At 41.9% G+C, this 19,417-nt stretch overlaps 2 protein-coding genes across 2 annotated transcripts; both read left to right on the forward strand.

Annotated features, from left to right (window-relative positions):
- The first annotated feature begins 285 nt into the window (after nucleotides 1–285).
- Nucleotides 286–2,214, forward strand: LOC123419823 (tyrosine N-monooxygenase-like). The gene is made up of 2 exons (XM_045107221.1): nucleotides 286–1,446; nucleotides 1,574–2,214. The coding sequence occupies exons 1-2, from the start codon at nucleotides 475–477 to the stop codon at nucleotides 2,192–2,194; spliced, it is 1,593 nt and encodes a 530-aa protein (XP_044963156.1). The 5' UTR covers nucleotides 286–474; the 3' UTR covers nucleotides 2,195–2,214.
- A 4,426-nt stretch (nucleotides 2,215–6,640) lies between these two features.
- On the forward strand, nucleotides 6,641–9,593 carry LOC123419822 (ATP-dependent Clp protease adapter protein CLPS1, chloroplastic). Its single transcript, XM_045107220.1, has 3 exons — nucleotides 6,641–6,858; nucleotides 7,881–8,018; nucleotides 9,003–9,593. Exons 1-3 carry the CDS (start codon nucleotides 6,767–6,769, stop codon nucleotides 9,262–9,264), a joined length of 492 nt encoding a protein of 163 aa, XP_044963155.1. The 5' UTR covers nucleotides 6,641–6,766; the 3' UTR covers nucleotides 9,265–9,593.
- The last annotated feature ends 9,824 nt before the right edge of the window (nucleotides 9,594–19,417 follow it).

A 19,417-nucleotide genomic window follows, 5' to 3' on the forward strand; every position in this document is an offset into this window, starting at 1 on the left:
AATATGCTGCGCGCGATAGCGTTTTTAAGCGTGTGCCCAAACGTTTTTAGCGTGCGCACTGTTTTACAGCGTCTGTTGAAGCTGTTCGGCGTCCAAAAAACAAATCTTTTAACGTACGGAGTAGTTTTTGGACGCCTGTTGGAGATGCTCTGAGTATGTACGTCCACGATGCTTGGCCGGGGTAATCCTCTTTTTTCTAAAAAAAAGGAAACGACCATGATGCATGGAAAGCTAGAAAGCCCCCCGGATGTCCTATAAATACCCATAGAATTAACCAAGTTAGATGCACCCAGCAAGAGTGCATTCGAACACAAGTCTTAAAACACCCCTTTCTCATCCCCAACCCATCTATTCCACAGCTTTCCATCTATCCTGGTCGAAGTCTTAAAACACCCCTCTATCATCCCCAACCCATCTATACCACAGCTTTCTATCTATTCCGGTCCATATAGCATCCTGACCAGCTCATGCATTATGACTCTTGGTATGCTGGTTATCCTGGTTACCTTGCTGGTGTATTTTCTCAGAAGAAGCAAAAGAGTAGTATTGTCCCATCAGCAACGGGCACGGCGAGGTCTGCTGCCCCCGGGGCCTGCCACACTGCCCATCATCGGGAACATGCACCAGCTGGTTTGGAACAAATCGGCAGTGTTCCGGTGGATCCATCGCCTTCTCAAGGAGATGAACACAGACATCATGTGCCTCCGTCTCGGAGCTACTCATGTCATTGTTGTGTCATGCCCACAGATAGCCTGTGAGGTACTACGGAAGAAGGATAAAGTTTTCGCCTCCCGTCCGACCACCTTCGCCTCGGGTACGTTCAGCTTCGGGTACAAGGGCTCCGTCTTGTCACCGCATGGAGGGCAGTGGAAAAAGATGAGGCGCGTCCTCACCTTGGAGATCCTCACATCGTCCATGGAGGAGAAGCTCCACCACCTACGGAAGGAGGAGTACGACCACCTTGTAAGGTACATTCACAACACTGCTTGTTGTGGCATGATGCCACATGCGAAAAACATTGTCAACGTGCGCCATGTGGCACAACATTTCTGTTGTAACCTCATAAGAAGGCTTGTGTTCGGTAAGAGATACTTTAGCAACCTACCGGCTTCGTCGACTAATGAGCCTGGATGTGATGAGGAGGCCCATGTGGCCGCTCTTTTCACAGCCCTCAACCATGTGTACAGCTTCTGCGTGTCTGACTACATCCCAGCCCTGGTAGGCCTCGACTTGGATGGCCATGAGGAGGTTTCCATGGATGTCATGAGAACACTCAACCGGTTGCATGATCCCATCATACAGGAGCGGATACATGAAAGGGCATCCACTCTTGAGAAAGGTGGTGAAGATAAAGAGTTTAGAGACTTTTTGGATGTCCTAATTCATCTTAAAGATGTCAAGGGACAACCGTTGCTATCATTACAAGAAATAAGAGCACAAACGGCGGTTAGTACGATATACCTCAACTGAAAGTTCATTAGTATTCTTCAATCATGTATTATATATTTATTGATCTTTTTTGTTGTTGTATTGTATTGATATTGCTTCATTTATTCAACATCTACCGATGTAGGAAATGGTGCTTGCAGCAGTCGACAACCCATCAAATGCGGTCGAGTGGGCGCTCGCCGAGATGATGAACAGGCCAGAGATCATGCAAAAAGCGATCGATGAACTCGACACCGTCGTCGGTAAAGATAGACTAGTCCAGGAATCTGACATTCCTCGGCTAAATTATCTCAAATCGTGTATACGGGAGGCCTTCCGCATACACCCATACCATGCTTTTAATGTACCACATGTTGCCATGGCGGACACCACTATCGCTGGCTACACCATCCCAAAGGATAGCCAAATCCTTTTAAGCCGGCTTGGACTTGGCCGAAACCCCAAGACATGGAGCGAACCAACTGAGTTTCGTCCCGAGAGGCATTTGAATACCGTGAATGTACTCCTCACCGAGCCAGGTCTACGATTCATTTCATTTAGCAGTGGGAGAAGGGCTTGTCCTGGGATTTCTCTTGGTACCTCTATCACAATGATGTTGTTTGCAAGGCTGCTGCAGGGCTTCACTTGGACAAAACCTGCAGGCGTTGAAAATATCAGTCTACAGGAAGGCAATGCAAGCCTTGCCCTACTTGAACCCCTTGTTTTGCAAGCTCAACCACGGTTGGCTTCGTATCTCTATCTATGAAGAGAAATAATTTGCTACTCGTGATGATAGCTACACATGACCCTAATTTTCATCTTTAATTATTTTGATAAATTACTAGGAAACATGTTCGTGCATTGCAACGGGAGAGAATGTGAACGTATGTTGAAATTTAAGGCGATATGCAATTATGCATTCCAAAATCGATCCAATCAACTATTGAATTTAAAATGTTGTAGTTTATTTAGTATAGCAAATATGCATGTGAATTATAACAAAGAGTGTAACACGGAGTGCAATAACATGTTTGCCAAAGATCTCGAGGACTGTTTGAGAAAGAATGCTCATGCCGCTTCTTGCCATTTAGGCCCTGTTTGTTTCAGAAGTCCCAGAACTTTTTTTAGTCCCAACTAAAAAGTCCCTTGTCCCTACTCGTTTGTTTCCATGGACTAAATAAGGACTAGAGGTCATTAAATGACATACAAAAAGATCATGTGACCCCTAGTAATGCACTAGAAGTCATTAAATGACATGCTAAAAGTAGGGACACTGTTGGAAAAAGTGCCAAAAAGTCCCAAAAAGACACTCCCATAGGGACTTCTTCCTTTAGTCCCAAATACCCCCTTTTAGTTCCTAAAAGTTCCTCCTGTTTGTTTCACATGGGACTAAAAGGGATTTTTTTTTAGTCCCTACACCAAAAAGTCCCTGAAAACAAACACCCCCTCATTATGGGAATACTAATATTTGAGTTTTCAAACTGAATTTCGGAAACAAATGTGAGCCTTTTGCTAAAATAGTCTTGTTGTAAATATGTTAGCTTGTAACGCTGATATTTTAATATATAACATATGTGATGCATGAATCACTTTCTCATGGAGGAATTTCCGTATATATCATTAAGAAATTTCGTACATATCTAAATGCCACCCAAAAATTTGTACTCAAACTTTAGAGCAGGTTTATATTTGGCACTTCTGGTAGTTGAAGTGGCGATATTACCCTTTCATAGTTTTATCGTTGGAATACCTTGGTGTGATTTTCACAACGAGAAAAAAAAAATCACCTGTTGCAGTCACACGTCACGATCCCCCTTTCTCCTTGACTTTTCATTGCTGCCCTCGAGTGGTGGAGCAAGCACATCTCCTCGTCATCACACGCTTTAGCAAGATGTGCTCTCTTGAGTGCCTCTATTTCTCTCTCCCACGCGTGAGCAGGAGCTTCGAGTTTAAAGAGCTCTTGAAGCTAGTTGTCCTTATCAGATATACACAGATATTTTGATTTTTCAAAACCAGCCATCACCGGTGTTTGAGATGTGGCTAAATGGAGTGGACATGCTTATTGCTATTGCTAGACATGTTCGTACAGGAGTATGTGCATTGCTTTGGGTTATACTAAACTGCATAAATGACTTGATTTTTAACAGACAAACACATATAAATTTTTTGCAGGTACTGTATAAGGCATCGACGTTGATCCGTACATGGTCGTTACTCACTCCTACGGAAATCAGGGAGCCTATTGCTACTGGGTCTATCCGGTGGAAGATGGTATCTCGAAATATCTACAACCGGTTTGGATGTCGATCCACTAATATGATAGATGGTTAGTCATCTAGGCCTATGTTAGCCAGTTATGGCATCTTTTGGTTTATTTTGGATTACTTCGCTGCTCTGTTACAGCTTGTTTGTAACCGCAGACTATTTAATTGCTTTCTTAATAAAGTGGTTGCATGGATGGTATTGATGTAGAGGGCCGAAGGGAATCTTTTTTTTAAAAGAAATCCATCACCAGCTATAATACAACCAACCCAGCCATGCATGCATGCATGCATCCCATGAGCCAGCGTTTCCACATCTTCCACAATAAACATAGGCTAGATTAGTCGGTTACATCACAAGGGACTGAAAGATAGGTTGTGTGGTGGATACATCACTTGAGCGTCTATTTTTTCATTAGCCTGGAAGCCCAGTCCGGTACGGCTGCTGAGGTAGCCCAATCAGCGATTTAAAAAATATTTTTACATAAAGGGGTATAGATATGGTTGATTAGATTTGGACTGCGGGTTGACCCCTAAAATATTAGGGGCTTTCTAAAAAATATGCGTGATGGACTAAGAATACCTATTTTTTTAATAATAATATAATAAAAAATATATAGGTAAGGTATAGAGTATAGATTATGGATTATGAAAAATAAATCTATAACAAAAAATATAGTGACTTCGGACGACCCACGCAAGCAAACAGGCAACTATGCCAAAATGGCAAACAAAAAGAGTAAAAGAAGTGAGAAAAGGCCCTTTCTACACAACGAAAAGGCACTTGTGTAGAAAGCAAGGTTTTAAATTGCCGGCTATTGGATTTAACGCCTGGCTTTTTCATTGAGCTATTTGGGGCTATAGCTTGGCTGTTTGAGGCTATAGCGACAAGAATGTGTAGGAAAGCAAAATATGTGGACACCGCAGAAACAACAATAGCGGCAGCTATAACTAATAATAGCCGGCAATTTAAAACCCTAATAGAAAAGGAAATAAAAACGACAAAAAGAAGTGAGAAAAGGTCATTTCTATACAACAAAAATGCAATTATGTCAATGTCATCAGAAATTCAACACCTCATATATAAAAAAGGCTTTTATGCCCAAGGATGTGTAGGTGTCAACATGTGTGCCTAGCTACCGTAATGCATGGAAAATTGTCTCTTAATTATCTTTCCTCAATAATATATTATTAATATTATCATGAAGTATGTGTGCAAGATGTCGGATAATCTTAATGAAGTAAATTAAGATGCCGGATATACACTTGATGTTTATCAATTAATTTGCTAATATTTCAATGCAACCACTATTCAATTTTCTTGTTTTGCAGACTTGGCAACTAAGCAAGGAGTGCCTATTGGAGAAATAGTGTCGCCGTTAGTTCCAACTCCTTCTCCTTCACTTTCTCCTCCTAGATTCCGGTAACGATCTACTATCCAAGTATCTAATTCATCCATCTCAAGATAAAAACACACAAACATCAATACATTTAAAGCATGATACATGTTACTTCAAAACCTGGCTCTTCTTTTGCAGATTCTAGAAAGTAGTGAAGTACCTTCAGCTTTGTGCGCTCAACAAGAAACAAATCCTAGATCTATCAATGTATTTATTTCTCAAACTAATCTCAAATGATAACAGCAGCGACAGTTTGTTTGTTGTGATGTTAACATACTTATGACAACATGCATACTCTTGTGATGTACTTCCTTCGTCCCAAAATACGTGTCGTGGATTTAGTTCATAATTTCTCATGTCTAATTTGAACTAAAGCCACAACACTTATTTTGGGATGGAGGGAGTATGATGTTAGCCAGTGTGGTGCTGGATCATTTGGGATTAATGTTGGTTAATGGGCTGTGTGAGTATGTGGGAGATAATATAATATCTTTTCTTATGTCCAATTTTCCAATTTAATTACAGCTGTTATGCTACCAAATTCATACCAGATTTTGCATATCTTTGTTCTCATTACTGGAAATAGGGAATTCTGTTTACAACTTTGGTGACTTGATGTAACTCACTAGTTTGCACAACCCAAAGTTGAGAGCAGCTCATGCTTTATTGGAAATGAAGATCATAATGGACAGGGAGTATGTGATCCCGAGCTCGAGTGATCTCGGATGAAAAATAAAATCTAAAAAACAGTAAAAAAGTTCGAAAAAATCTGTTTTTTTCTGACAAGAAACATTGACATTTTTTCTACATGCATGCAAAAAAGTTCAAGAAATAAAACTACCAAAAAAAGAAAATTTATATAAAAAACCTCCAGGTTGCAACAAGTGATGCACATGCAATGCAGAGTGCAAAGTTTTTGTGGATGCGGGCATTGAAGGACTATATTTAAAAAGATTCAAAAATAATATTTCTATGTTTATAAAAAATCCAAAAATAAATATGTGAAAACTTATACATATTTGCAGTGGAACTGTTGTTCAAAATTTGTTCTTTTTGCAAGGTGGACAAAATTAACAAAATTCCGGCCCAAGAACAACAAAAAAGGGCCCATTTTCATTTGTGTTTTTGTTTTGTATGTATACGCCACGTATTAAAGTATATTGTTATGAACTGTTTCCTAAACGTGTTATATATGTATTTACGTATGCATGTATATTTTTTTTGACTTTTTGGTGATGTGAAAATATGTTTTTTTATAAAAGTCCTCCCTGAAACACGGGCTCCATTTGTACTTTTCGATGCAATGCACCACTTGTCATGGTACGGTGACCTTTGTTAAGGGATACCCCTAGTTAGGGATCTCACTAAAATCCCATTCCCAAAAGGCTTGAAATAGTTTGACAAAAGAAAACCCCTTTGTGATCCACTTATGTTAAGCAAGGCCTGACTAGTGATTTGGGCTTGAGCCCAGGCACACAAAGGCCCGCAAGCTGGCTGTCTGTGCAGGTCACAGCGACCGTTCATTCTCCTGCATTATCTCCTCCCCTCCCTCGTCAGAGAAAAAAAAACAACCCGCACATTCACCTGCATTATCTCCTCCACCGCTGCCGGCCTCCCGAGCCCAACCTCGTCGCCCCGGCCTCCGGCAGCTCACCGCCGGCCTCCTCCCCGGCAGCTATGCTGCCAGGATGCTCCCCTACTGGCCTCCCCTCCGCCCTCAATCGCCCTCTCCACGAACCGCTCCCCCAACAACCACGCTGTGGTGGCAGGTACCACCGCGCCCCCCCTCCCTTTCTGTTTTAATGGGTTGTTATCTTGGGTGGTACCGCATCCAGCTCAGTGATTCGGGTTTCTCTTGGCCGATAAGATAAGGTTAGAAATTGTAGAACAGCAGGTGAACAGATAAGGTTCTGCTGTACAACACAACAGCAGGCGAACAGATTAGATTCCCTGATTCCAGTTTACTGATTGCAAGGCAAGCGGCTTCGAAAGCTTTTCCGGGAGGTAGCTGCTCTGCCGCCGTTATTAAATTTTAGGCGTCGCTTTTCTTGAAGATCGCCCGCAAGATTCGGCCGAATTGAGCTTGCAATAACACAATTCTTTGATTTCCTTATAAGGTACTGCTGTCAATAGGAAAGGAGGGTTCGCTCTCTTCTGGTAGCTGTTGTTTTCTACAGCTTGATTCGGTCAAAGGCTCGTCAGAATACAAAATCTAAGACCAATATAATGTTACCGAAAAATTCACAAACATGTTTGAACATTTCAATTGCTGCTCCCAAGTATTCAACTGATCGATTAATTTCTCATGACGCACTCCATTTTTCATTGCTAAATAAGCGAGCAGACGTCGACGTTTGTCCAAGTCTTTCTAGACCTCTTTCCGCGATGTAGTATCTTCTTTGTGTGATCCCAAATGTGAAGCAAGTCTTCGTATGTTATTGGTGAACCTGAATAATTGTAATTCAACACAACCCTTGTTTTCTTATTTTCTATGTACTTACTGTATGTTTGGTACCCGTCCAATCTCCTTCAAGAACTTGTGCAATCAAAACAATGGGTTTCATCCTTTCAGCTGTATGGCGTTGAAACCCTTTAGTTTTTAGTCATGACAAGTGGGGACAAAGCTGAGCTTGAACTGTGAGCAGGACCGTTGACACTTTCAGTTTAGATGGAAGATTCATTCTTGCGAAAAAAATACATTGGTGAAAGATTTGTTTGTTATGCAGTCTTTATCCGTGTCTGACCTTGCAGTATTTTTTTTCATCTTTCTTTTGGTTGTCCTTGTTCGCAGGAAATACATGTTCTTTCTACAGAAAAATGTTGCCATCCCCATTGTAACCACAGCAGCTGCACCAGGCAAAGGTGGTGGCGTGCTTGATCGACCAGCAGAGAAAGTCTCTCCTGGCCGCCAATCTGAATTCGATAAGAAGTAAGTCTATTTCTGTTACTTGTGAATCTTTTTTCCTTCTTTTTTTGAAAAAGACGGTTTCGGCCGGGCCTATGCATAAATCTTTTCTCCTTTATAACTGCAAATTCCAAAAACTGGATATTTCTCTTGTTTGAAAAAAATGGATAGATTAATTTTACAGCATCGGTTCACATCTTAGAAATAGATTATAAACCCTGCCAAGTAGAGTGTAATTTCCCACCTATTGATGGAAACTGAAAACTACTTCCTCTGTACCTAAATAATTGTGGTGTCTAGTTCTCCCCAACTACAGTTATTTAGGTACAGAGGGAGTACAATATACTAAATCAGGTGATGCCAAACAAAGAAGAATGTTATTAATCCTAGTGATGTGAGCTGCTTTACTTGAAAGGTCCAATACTTAACCACTCCATGGTCATTGTTCTTACTGCTAGAGCACAAAGCCAGTTTATTTCTTCACAAGGCAAAACCATGAACCACACTTATTCAGAGCAGGAAGGGTCTTTAGTTTATCTAGCTTAACTGTTTTGTAGCTACATATATGTTTTTGTCTTCATCAATATATAACTGCACTTGTCAAGTTATGTCAACTGGTCATGAAGTTAATAATCTGCATTAGACATATGGTGGTCCCAGTAAAGACTTGAAATGCCTTTCCTGTAGGGATGTTGTCGTGAATGAATATTTCCCGTCCTGTTTACTGTCAGAACTGTCAGTATGATGTTTCTTCTTGTGTTGGGTGGGTTGTACGTTTAGGAGTGCTGTTTTAGTGCCAGATATAGGCATGCAAGCATTGCGTCATTTTAAAGATTGCATATTTCAATTCCAGGGTTGAAATATTCATTACCGGGTTTAACTTTGAGATATGATAAACTAATTTTGAGTCATCTGCCCTTTTTTTTGGGGTAAATTTTTTGGTGCATTTACTTGCATTGGTTATAATCTTAGAACACCAGGATATTCTTGCATCCTTTTCACTTGCAGGAAATCCCGGAAGATGTCACCTCCATTCCGCGTCGTCCTGCATAATGACAACGAAAACAGGCGGGAGTACGTTGTCCAAGTCCTGATGAAGGTTATCCCTGGGATGACTGTCGACAATGCTGTTAATATCATGCAAGAGGCACACGTGAATGGGATGGCAGTAGTTATTGTCTGCTCGCAGCCGGAAGCGGAGGAGCACTGCACGGCGCTGAGGGGCAATGGCCTCCGAAGCTCAATTGAACCTGCAAGTGGTGGCTGCTGAAAAAAAGGTTTCTTTTTTGCCACTTAGTTTGTAGGTGCCACTGCACATCCAGATACAGGCGCTCGTTGTTAAAGATGGACATGGTTACCTCTATGGTTCTAAATCAAAGCCAATGCAACCGATATATCAGTTTGGGGGTTTACCGACATAGATATAACCTATCATTTTGTAAATATCATTTTTACACATATCATCCCATATAGACCGAAATATCGACCAATGTGGCTGATATCGCACCCTATATGTCCACTAATATAGACAGATAGCTAGATGTCAACATTTCTATCTCAGAGAATAGTGAAATTAAGATTATGTATTCACAACTTCATATTATCCAAGTCATGCATACTGTTTTTTCAGAAACACTTATATAATGTATTGCTTTTAATCTTGGAGCAGTGATTTGGTGAATCTTTCTTAAATAATTTTAATTTACAGTTTTGCTAATTCTCATCTCAATGCATCAGAATTAGTTATCTCATCTAATTTCTTCATTGTTCGATTTATAACGTCAAGATTTGTGATTTTTCTTTGTGTATCGACTGGGCGTGCGGCCGCGACGGCCCAGCGCTATGATCTGTTGTGCTTGTATCGTTTTATCTCGGCTGGGCCGTTTCCACATTTGTATTATATTCGTTCCAAATTACTTATCTTAGATTTGTCTATATATCGATCTATCTAGACACAAATATTTTCTTTTAGGTGATCACGCATGTATTGTCCATGCCTTGAGAAATTAAGAGAACAGAGTAAAAAGGAGATGAGAAAGCCTGACTCGTTAGTTGTCCATTCGTGCCATTACTTTTTCTCCGACGCCATTTTTGTAATGCATGCTTCAACCATTCCATGCACTAGAGCTGTACATGTAACTTCGACACATAAATGGTCCAGTTGTATGTGTATTTTCGACACACATATTTATCCTGTCTCGAATTTAATTTCATGTGGATCCTAGATTCACAAACTTCTCCAACCCTAACTTAGATGCATGTCCACCTAACTTAATTAGATGCATGTCTACCTTTCGTACACAACTTGTTTGATTGTGAACCCTTTCATACACAACTTGCCCGACTCGGTTACTTAGCCCTAAGCGGCCCAGGTGTATGTCCACTCTCACCATTTAACTCGTTCCGAGTGAGTTGCATCTCAATCCTCGACTCCTCTCTAGTCACATGTTCATCCTACACATGCAACTTGGCCTTAACTAACCGAGTTGCATGTCCACCTTGGACAAACAACTCGTTTGATGTAACATTTGAAGATAACATTTGATGTTCAACTTGTTTTTTGCATGAGTAAAAATGTGAAAGCTTTCCGCCTAAAAAAGTTTTAGGTAGCAATTGGATCTGACTCTAAACACAAATAACTTTTTCAGAACTTTTTCTTTAGAAATAGAAAAACATTTTGGCGCAGGAGCATGTGCTTCTGAGAGTCGAATTGATTTCTGAATTGCAACAAATTGTAAACTAATAGCATATATTGAAGTTATGTAGTCTATACACCACACATCTTTGAAATGTGGGACCGAATGCTAAGATAATAGTAGGTGTGGATTGGCCCCATACTAGATGGATAATCCAGACGCAATTCACAGTTGGTAACACGTCATTTCTCCACCATCTCCATATATATGTGGAAATTAAAACCACCACCAGAGAGCAATTAAGAGTTTTCTTTAGTATGATGTACTACAACCGATGGCTTCTGTACAAGATGAGAAAAAGCATCCTCGCATGGCATGGGAGCCACTAACACATAACCTCACTTGGAATTATCGCCGACAGTAGGTAACTACAATCCATCAGTATCAGTGGTGCACATTTAGTCAAGCGATCCTACATGGCATTCACCATCTCTCAATAGCATATATAGCTAGTAAGCCATCTATATCTCCTAGTAGTGAGCTAAACTCGTTCGTTTGGACCTCTCTGGACCAAAATTCCAATTATTTGCTAAACACCACGTTTTCAACAGGCTATATCTCTATTGATTTTCTGCATAGATCCGCCGTACTGCCTACACTAGGAGGTTGTCGCGCCACTTGTGCTGGATAGGTGCTTCATGGACTTATCCCTAGTTTGGCCCGATAGTCCAGTTTTTTGATTTCTTGCTGCTTCAAGATTATTCACGTTTGCCATTACTGTCCCCTAGGCTATGATCTTTATAGTTTTCTGTCTTTATATTTATTTCAAGTGCTGAATGAGCTATAATTTGTGGAAGGCAAAGGCTGAATTCACATCGGCAACAGCTACGACGGACGCAACGCACTCGGCCAGACGAACGATGGGACTACACATGCTGGATATGTAAACAAGTACTCCCTCCGTCCCAAAATAAGTATCTTAAGCTTAGTATAACTTTGTACTAGTTCTAGTACAAAGTTGAAACAGTTATTTTGAAACGGAGGGAGTAGTAAATATAATAAAAGTAGCATGTCCAGATCAAATCCTAGTACCATAAATGCAGAAATGAACCAAGGGATAAGAACACATACGAGGCTGAGGAAAGCAAATGCGTTCGTAGCAGTTCAGTATGTCAGGTCGCCCATGTCACCCAAGAAGTTGTCGTCAGGAAGTAGTCAGCGTTCCGGGAAAATCATGCACAACCACAGGGGTCTATAGCTCATGTGTTCATGTGAATTGAAAGGAATGCGACGTACTTGTCAGAAATAGCTCGTGTGCGTCGTCTTACATGGCAATAATAGCCCCAATACGTCTGGGTGGTTAAAACACGGGCCCAGTTGTCAACGGGACTGCGGTTAAGGTAAAAACAGGGGGTCAAACTAATCAGTGTGTTTGGTGGTGGGTCCCACTTGGCAGTGCATCATTCCCTGCCTGACTGAACGCGTCCTTCTCCCTGCTTCTTGCTGCTGCTCTCTTCTTCGTTCTCGTCGTCGTCGGCAGCGGCAGCGGCGGAGCTTTCGTTCACAGCCGTGGCTTCTCCACGCTTCTGGCTACTGCTCTCTTCTTCGTTCTCGTCGTCGTCGTCGTCGACGGCGGCGGAGCTTTCGTTCACTGCCACGGCTGCACATTTGGTGTCTATTCGGCACCATCCCCTCCGTCTTGAGTTAGATCTGACCAAGTGAGCCTCTGTTTGCCCCTGTCTTCCACGAGATCCATTTTATGGAGGTGGGTGGGACTAGGGAGCAGCGGCTGGGAGGCGGGGCGGCGTTGGGCTGAACGAGATGGAGCCACGAGAGACAACGTCGACCAAGTAATCACCCTGTCCAACCTCTTCAACCCTGTGATGTGTGCCTCTTGTGCTTTCGCTGCTTCACAGTGCCCGCAATTCATAAACGGGGGCAATGTTGCTCGGACCTTCGAATTCAGTGTTGAATGCTTACCATCTAAAGCAAAGCTAGTTGATGGTAGCATGCGAGACATAAAGAGAGATACAATTGTGAAACGGGAGGTTGAATTTGAGAAGATTGATCCACAGGAAATACAGAGCATGGAAAATAGGACCGTGAGGAATGCAGTGGAGAAAATTAGGGAAAGCATTTTTTGGGGTCCAGAGCAAGAGGTATCATTGTTACGGTTTGATAATTGGAAGGATGAGTATGTGAGAATTGAGAATGGTGAAGAGATGGTTGATGAAATCGATCGACAAGACGGCTGGGCAAGCAAACAGACTAGCTTTCATGCAAAGCTCGTTGATCTGAAATCAGATTCTAAGGTTGGGTATGTGCCCTCAAAGTTGGCTTCGCAAATGATAGATGATGATTGGGCTTCAGAAAGACAGATAACGCCCATGTGTACGGGTGAAGTGACAGTAATACACGGAGTTGATCAAGATGCAGAAGAGGGTTGTGATGGTGCTGCAAGGGTTGTTTTTGTTGATTGGGATTTAGTACAATTAGAAGACACTACTGATTTGGTCATTGCACCAATGGCTGACACTGAGATGGCCAATTTTTTTGGCATTCCAGTAGATCCAGTGGATGATCAAGATGAGGAAGATAGGGGTGAATCGAGTTTGCCTAATGATGCCAACTTAGATGCTTGTGAAGATGTGGATGGACAGCTCATGAAAGATGTTGCACATGATGTAGATGATGCACATAATGATGAGTTTGTAAGTGCGTATGACAAATAAAATCATGTTGTTGAAGTAGGCAAGTTATTCCCAAGCATAAAGGAGTTTAGGATGTGTTTCAAGACTTATGCAGTCAAACATGAGTTTGATGCCAAGACTATGTGGTCTGATAGAAAGAAATTTTATGCAAGGTGCATCGGTTTTGATGGAAGTGTCACGCCTTGCAAGTGGTACATATCTTCTAGAATTCAACCTGATGGAAGTACCATCAGGGTTAATCAAATCCCAAATCCACATACTTGTATTACAAGTTCGCAGAGAGTATCAGCCATAACATCACAACTTTGGATTGCCGAAAAGACCACTCTAACTTTAGCCAAGAAACCAAATACTACAGCAAAGAAACTTACAGTGGATTTGGAAAAGGAGTACCCCATTTAGGTGAAGTATACCATAGTGTGGAAAGCGGAATAGAGGGCAATGAAAGAATTATATCGTGATTGGGAAAATACTTGTAGGATGATTTATAACTTCAAATCAGAGGTGGAGAAGAGGTCACCTCGCAACGTTGTGGAGATAGATACCGAGGTAATAGAGGATGGTAGAGTTCGTTTCTCCAAGTTCTTTATGACTTTAAAGCCTTGCATAGATGGCTTCAAAGCAGGGTGCCGTCCATATTTGAGCATAGACTCATCTTTTTTGACACGCAAATGGAATGGTCAATTGGCAGCATGCAATGCTTTAGATGGACACAACTGCATGTTCCCTATTTCTACTGGTTTGTTTCAATCAGAGGCAAAGTTTTCATGGACATCGTTCATGATGAAGTTGAAAAGATGCATAGGGTCAATGCCGCCTTTGACAGTACATACAGATGCGTGTAAAGGGCTAGAAAATGTAGTGAAGAATGCTTTTCCTCATTGTGAGCAAAGGGAGTGCTTCGGCCATATGTGGATGAATATGATCAAAAAATTCATAGGACAAGAATTTGGGAGAATGTGGCCAGCAGCAAGATCTTACACCAAATAGACACATTCATATCATCTTGATAAGATGAAAGCAGCATGCAGTGAGTTTGGTTCATGGCTGAACACATATCATTCTTTATTGTGGTACAATTCAGGATTTAACACTGCCATCAAGTATGATAATATCAATAATAACTTGGCATAAAGTTTTAACAAGAAGATACAACAGTTAAAGAACTTGTCTCTGCATGACATGGTTGACCAAATCAGGATCATGATCATGCGCATGTGGGAATTGTCAAGAAGGATTGGTGATTGTCTGCAAGGGGATAAGCTTCCTGCCATTGTACAACAAGTGATGAACAGGAGCAGAAATCTTACAAATTTGTGTGTTGAAAATCCTTCATTATGGGGTGTTGAAGTTAGAGATGCCAAGACTGGAAGGAGGCATGCTGTTAACATTGAGTTGCATGATTGCACTTGCCTCGAGTGGCAACACACCGGGAAACCATGTGACCATGCCATACTTTTCTTGACCTCTCAACCCAAGATAAACATGCACCCATATTTGCATGGATATTACTCAGTGGCAAGATTCAGGACTGCATATGCAACTCCAATTCCAACACTTACAGATCAGCCTCAGTGGCCTGAAGTGGAAACTGAATTTTCCATTTGTCCTCCCCTAACAAAAAGAAAGGTTGGCAGGCCTAAAGAGAGTAGATTCAAGGCATGGTTTGAGAAAGGTGGGAGTAGAAAAATGGGGAAGGGAAAGAATGATGCAAAGCCAAAAAGGTCCCAAAAAGGTAACAAAAATAGATGCAAGCTGTGCGAGTAACTTGGGCAACGGAAAGGATCTTCAAAATGTTGTTACACTCCTAAAAGGCCAAAGTATGTTTATGTTTGTGTTTTTTTATTTGGATGTTGTTTCTAATTACTAGCCAAATTACAATCTTTGTTTTAAAGGAGGAAGCGTGGAGGTCAACCCCTTGTTGTTGAAGATTGCTGGGCAATCAAAAAGGCAAGAACCAATGGTGTAGAAAAAAGAGAAGTATTGGTAGTAGTGTGCAAGATGAGCCAAACTTGGGTGATGTTGTGTTGCAAAATGAGACAAACTTGGATGATGTTGTGGTGAAAAATTAGCCAAACTTTGATGATGTTGGGGGTGCAAAATGAGCAACATTCGGATGAAGTGCACAATGAGCAAGATTTGGATGTGTGGCAAAATGAGCAAACTGAGCAGAATGTGGTGCAAATTAGAACTGAAGTTGATGCGGTTGATGTGCAAACTGAACCTACATTGGAAGCTGTGTTACAAATTGAAGCTGTTGTAGTTGATGTTGTGCAAACTAAGCCTCATTTAGATGTTGTGGTGCCAACTAAAGTTGTCCTAGATGGCCGAGTGAAGAAAACCAAGAGATTGAGTGAACTGGGTGTCGTACCCGTCGTAGGATCAACAAGTGACAAGAAATAGAAGAAGAAATTGATTGGTCAGAAGAAGTAGAAGTGAAATATTGTTCTTGTGTGAATTAAAAAACTTGCCTGGATTTGTCTAAAAAACTTTCTTGGATTTGTGTAATGCTATTTCGACTTTGATGGGTATTTGTGTAACTCTATTCAAATTCTGGCAAAATTACAAATTTGAGCCAAAATTCAAATTTGAAGTTGTTTAGTTTGGGTATTGATGTTACAATGCTTTCTCAAATGATATGCATGTTAGGTGATCAATTCGATGACTTTTTGTTGAGTGAAACACTAGTCATGAAAATTATGCTCCAAATGAGCTCCAAAGCTAGGATAAACACCCCATTTGCAAGCATTTTTTTTCAACCTTTTCAAAATGAGCCAAAAATCTAAACTTGACATCATGTGTGTAAATATAGGGTCCTTGTCAAATATTGGATCGTTTGGATAAACTATGACAAGCTTAATCCTAAACCCTAATCCGAATCCCACGCAACATCGTTCGTGATAGGTAGGTTTTGTGAAGGGTTTTCATGAATATACCCGTAGACCAGGTTTCTTATTTTTCCCAGCAACCTAGTAACATAAGACGATGATGCGTGAGAGTTTCGTATTTTTCTGATCTTTTTAAAATTATTTATGGTCAACCCTAGCCCTCAATCCCACACAACCTCATTCGTGATAGCTTGGTTTTGTGAAGGGTTTTTCGTGAATATACCCGTAGACCAGGTTTCTTATTTTTTCCAGCAACCTAGTAACATAAACCGATGATGGGTGCAAGTTTCATATTTTACGATTTTTTTAAATTAGTTATGGTCAACCCTAGCCCTCATAACCCCTTCAAAACCCCTCATAACCTCTTCAAAACCCCTCAAACCCTAGCCAAAACCCGCATACTTCTGGACCGTTGGATCTCTGGGAATGGACGGTGTGGATCATGTGCTAGGGCAACGTCAGCGATACGAGTGAGGCGCTCTGATTGGTCGTATTTGAGAACGCTGGATAAGTCCCCCAACCATTTCTGACCATTGGATGTGGATCAACGATTGGCTGGATGTGGATCAACCATTTCTGACCTGCAGTAGTGTCACGTTAGCGATCCTCGCGACGCTAGTTCGGCGCTGTGATTGGTTGGCTATTTTTTGCCCTTGGTTTGTTTTGCGCTCGAGGGTGGGCTGCTGCCATGCATGCGTGTTGTTGGGCTATGATAAAGAAGCCCACCTATTGGACCTTTGGACCGAACGTTGCCATGCCTCCCTTTATCCAGGCCCTAGCGAGCACGCTACATTGCCATGCATGCGAGCGAGCAGCCTACAATGAATGCGCACAGAAGACCGAACAAGCATGAACCCCCGACCGACGACAGAGGCCCGTGCAGCGTTGAAACGTCGCAGCCTGGCTATTGATGAAGCGTTGGGTTTCCCATGCGTGTACACACACCCCTCCCGATGTCACCCAACGTCGCCGCTCATTACTTCCACGTGGTGAAACGGGTGAAACCAGTCAAAAAACACGCTGCACTATGGCTATTTAAGCCACCTATCATCTTCCTCCTCGTCTCACACCCTCATACATCTCCCATCCTCTCCCATCTCACTGTCCTTCTTCTTCTCACCACAAACAACCCCAAAACCAGGCCGCCGCAGCCATGCAGTCCATCAGGCCAACCTTCTGCTTTCCCCCCACCATGCCGGAGAGGCTCTACCCCACCGAGGTGTACGTGGAGATGAACCTTCGGGTGTGGGCGATGTCAAGATGGAGGGGCGCAAGGGAGTTCAGCAACACCTTCCTTGCGCTCGGCTTTGGCCACCTCCCCCGGGGATCTCCAAGGATGTACCGAGTTGAGGAGGTCATCCACAACGGGGTTATGGTTGCTATCCTTTCCTACTTCACCAACAACATCGACGTGTTTTACCTCCTTGGCCGCATGTTCTGGTGTGGCTGCGAGTTCATCGCTTTCACCAACCAGAACATCTTCACGGACTATAACAACATCTTCCCCACCGCGGAGCGCATGCACACTCTACCGTACCCCAGCGACAACACCCCAGAGGAGCGGTGAAGGGCGCCCAAAGGAGGAGCGAGGTGGAGGAGGAGCGAGGAGGAGGCAGACGATCTACCCACATATATCTATCTTTTCTATCTATCTATGTTATTTAAGTTGTAAGCGTACTATAGGTATGTTATGTGTCTTTCTATTATTAAGTTCTTGCTACTTATGGTACTATGGATCTATCTATATAAGTTGTAGGGTTACGTTGTAATGGTACGTACTATCTATGTCGTGCTTGTGTTGATCTATCTATATAAGTTGTAATGGTACTAACTATGGACACACAAGTGTGCATCCGAATATTTTTTTCTGGATCCGCAACCATGGACATGCAACTAATTTAACTCATCTAAGCATGCAACTAATTTGGGTTTCATGGGACCATAGACATGCATAAAAATAATCACAAAACAATAGAGGACAAGCAAAAAATATGTAAAGCGGATTTTTTTTACAATACATACATGTGTTCAGGCAGCCATGCATGAATGGATTTATCTCCCACAAAAAAAAGAATGGGTCTATCTATCCTCCTTAAAAATGATTCGATTATTTAATGTATCACATAATGTTTTATCGATTTACAGTAGTGTATCAAAAAAGAGATCCATCACAAAATTAAGTGCACAATTTTTTTGTCAAAGCAACATGGATGCACTAAGCGGTTGGGCTTGTTTGGACCTGATTTTTCTATTTGGGCCTGCCTTTTCTCAGAGTCCTCATCAGCCAACGGCCCAATAAAGTTTTTTTGTTTGACCATGAACTTTGCATCTGCACTCTGTTAACTTGCAGAATTACTGCATTTTATGACTTGCTACATTTTATTCATCAATTGTTGCATTTTATTCATCAGGTGGAGCAAATAATCCAGGCTTTGCTTCACACAAATTCAAGTTCAGTCGAGCATATCATTGGGTCCGAATATCATTATCAGATTTCAGGCTTTGCTTCACACAAATTGAAATTCAGCTAACAAATGGTCCCTGACTAATTGAAACTACTAGCTAGACACAATAACTGAAAATAGGGACCCCTGAAACTATCTTCACACACTAACTAAAACTCTAACAATTTCTAGTGATTGATGAACCCATAGCAATGACACAACAATGAAATGCTCCAGCCATCATATTTACTTGCTACTTCAAATCGATCAGCTGCTTTAGTTGCTTGCCCATTTTCTTCATTTCGCACTTCAGTTCGGGTGACCCCTTAAATTCAGCACTATCCATCATCGGATCGGCTCTGCGCAACAAATGGGGTCCGTGTTCCACACCAAGGTGCCCCCAAGCTCTTGGGTTGATGCCTGCAATTTCAGCCTCTCAATGTACTCATCTAGCCATTCTAAATGTCCACATTTCTTCAGAACCTGGAAAACGGGGGTCTGTGGCACATGAACCATAGATCAGATCCACCGCCCAAATTCGATGGAAAAAGAAAAAAATCGGGAGAAATTAGACCATACGATTGGTGAAGTACACAGATCTATCCTGCCCCGGCTGTGGCGTGCTCAAGTATTTCACGAACTCACGCCCACGGTTGCCACTTTCTTCCTTCATACAAGTCAAACACTTCAGAGGCTGCACTCGTAGGCAAACGGGGCATCTTGTCAACGGCACTGGACCGTACT

The sequence above is a fragment of the Hordeum vulgare genome, unplaced genomic scaffold, assembly GCF_904849725.1.
Source record: "Hordeum vulgare subsp. vulgare unplaced genomic scaffold, MorexV3_pseudomolecules_assembly, whole genome shotgun sequence".
NCBI lineage: Eukaryota > Viridiplantae > Streptophyta > Magnoliopsida > Poales > Poaceae > Hordeum > Hordeum vulgare.

Coding starts and splice junctions, on each gene's coding strand:
- LOC123419823 (XM_045107221.1), top strand. CDS start 475: ATGACTCTTGGTATGCTGGTTATCCTGGTTACCTTGCTGGTGTATTTT. Junction 1,447..1,573: donor AAATAAGAGCACAAACGGCG/GTTAGTACGATA, acceptor CTACCGATGTAG/GAAATGGTGCTTGCAGCAGT.
- LOC123419822 (XM_045107220.1), top strand. CDS start 6,767: ATGCTGCCAGGATGCTCCCCTACTGGCCTCCCCTCCGCCCTCAATCGC. Junction 6,859..7,880: donor CAACCACGCTGTGGTGGCAG/GTACCACCGCGC, acceptor CCTTGTTCGCAG/GAAATACATGTTCTTTCTAC. Junction 8,019..9,002: donor CAATCTGAATTCGATAAGAA/GTAAGTCTATTT, acceptor TTTCACTTGCAG/GAAATCCCGGAAGATGTCAC.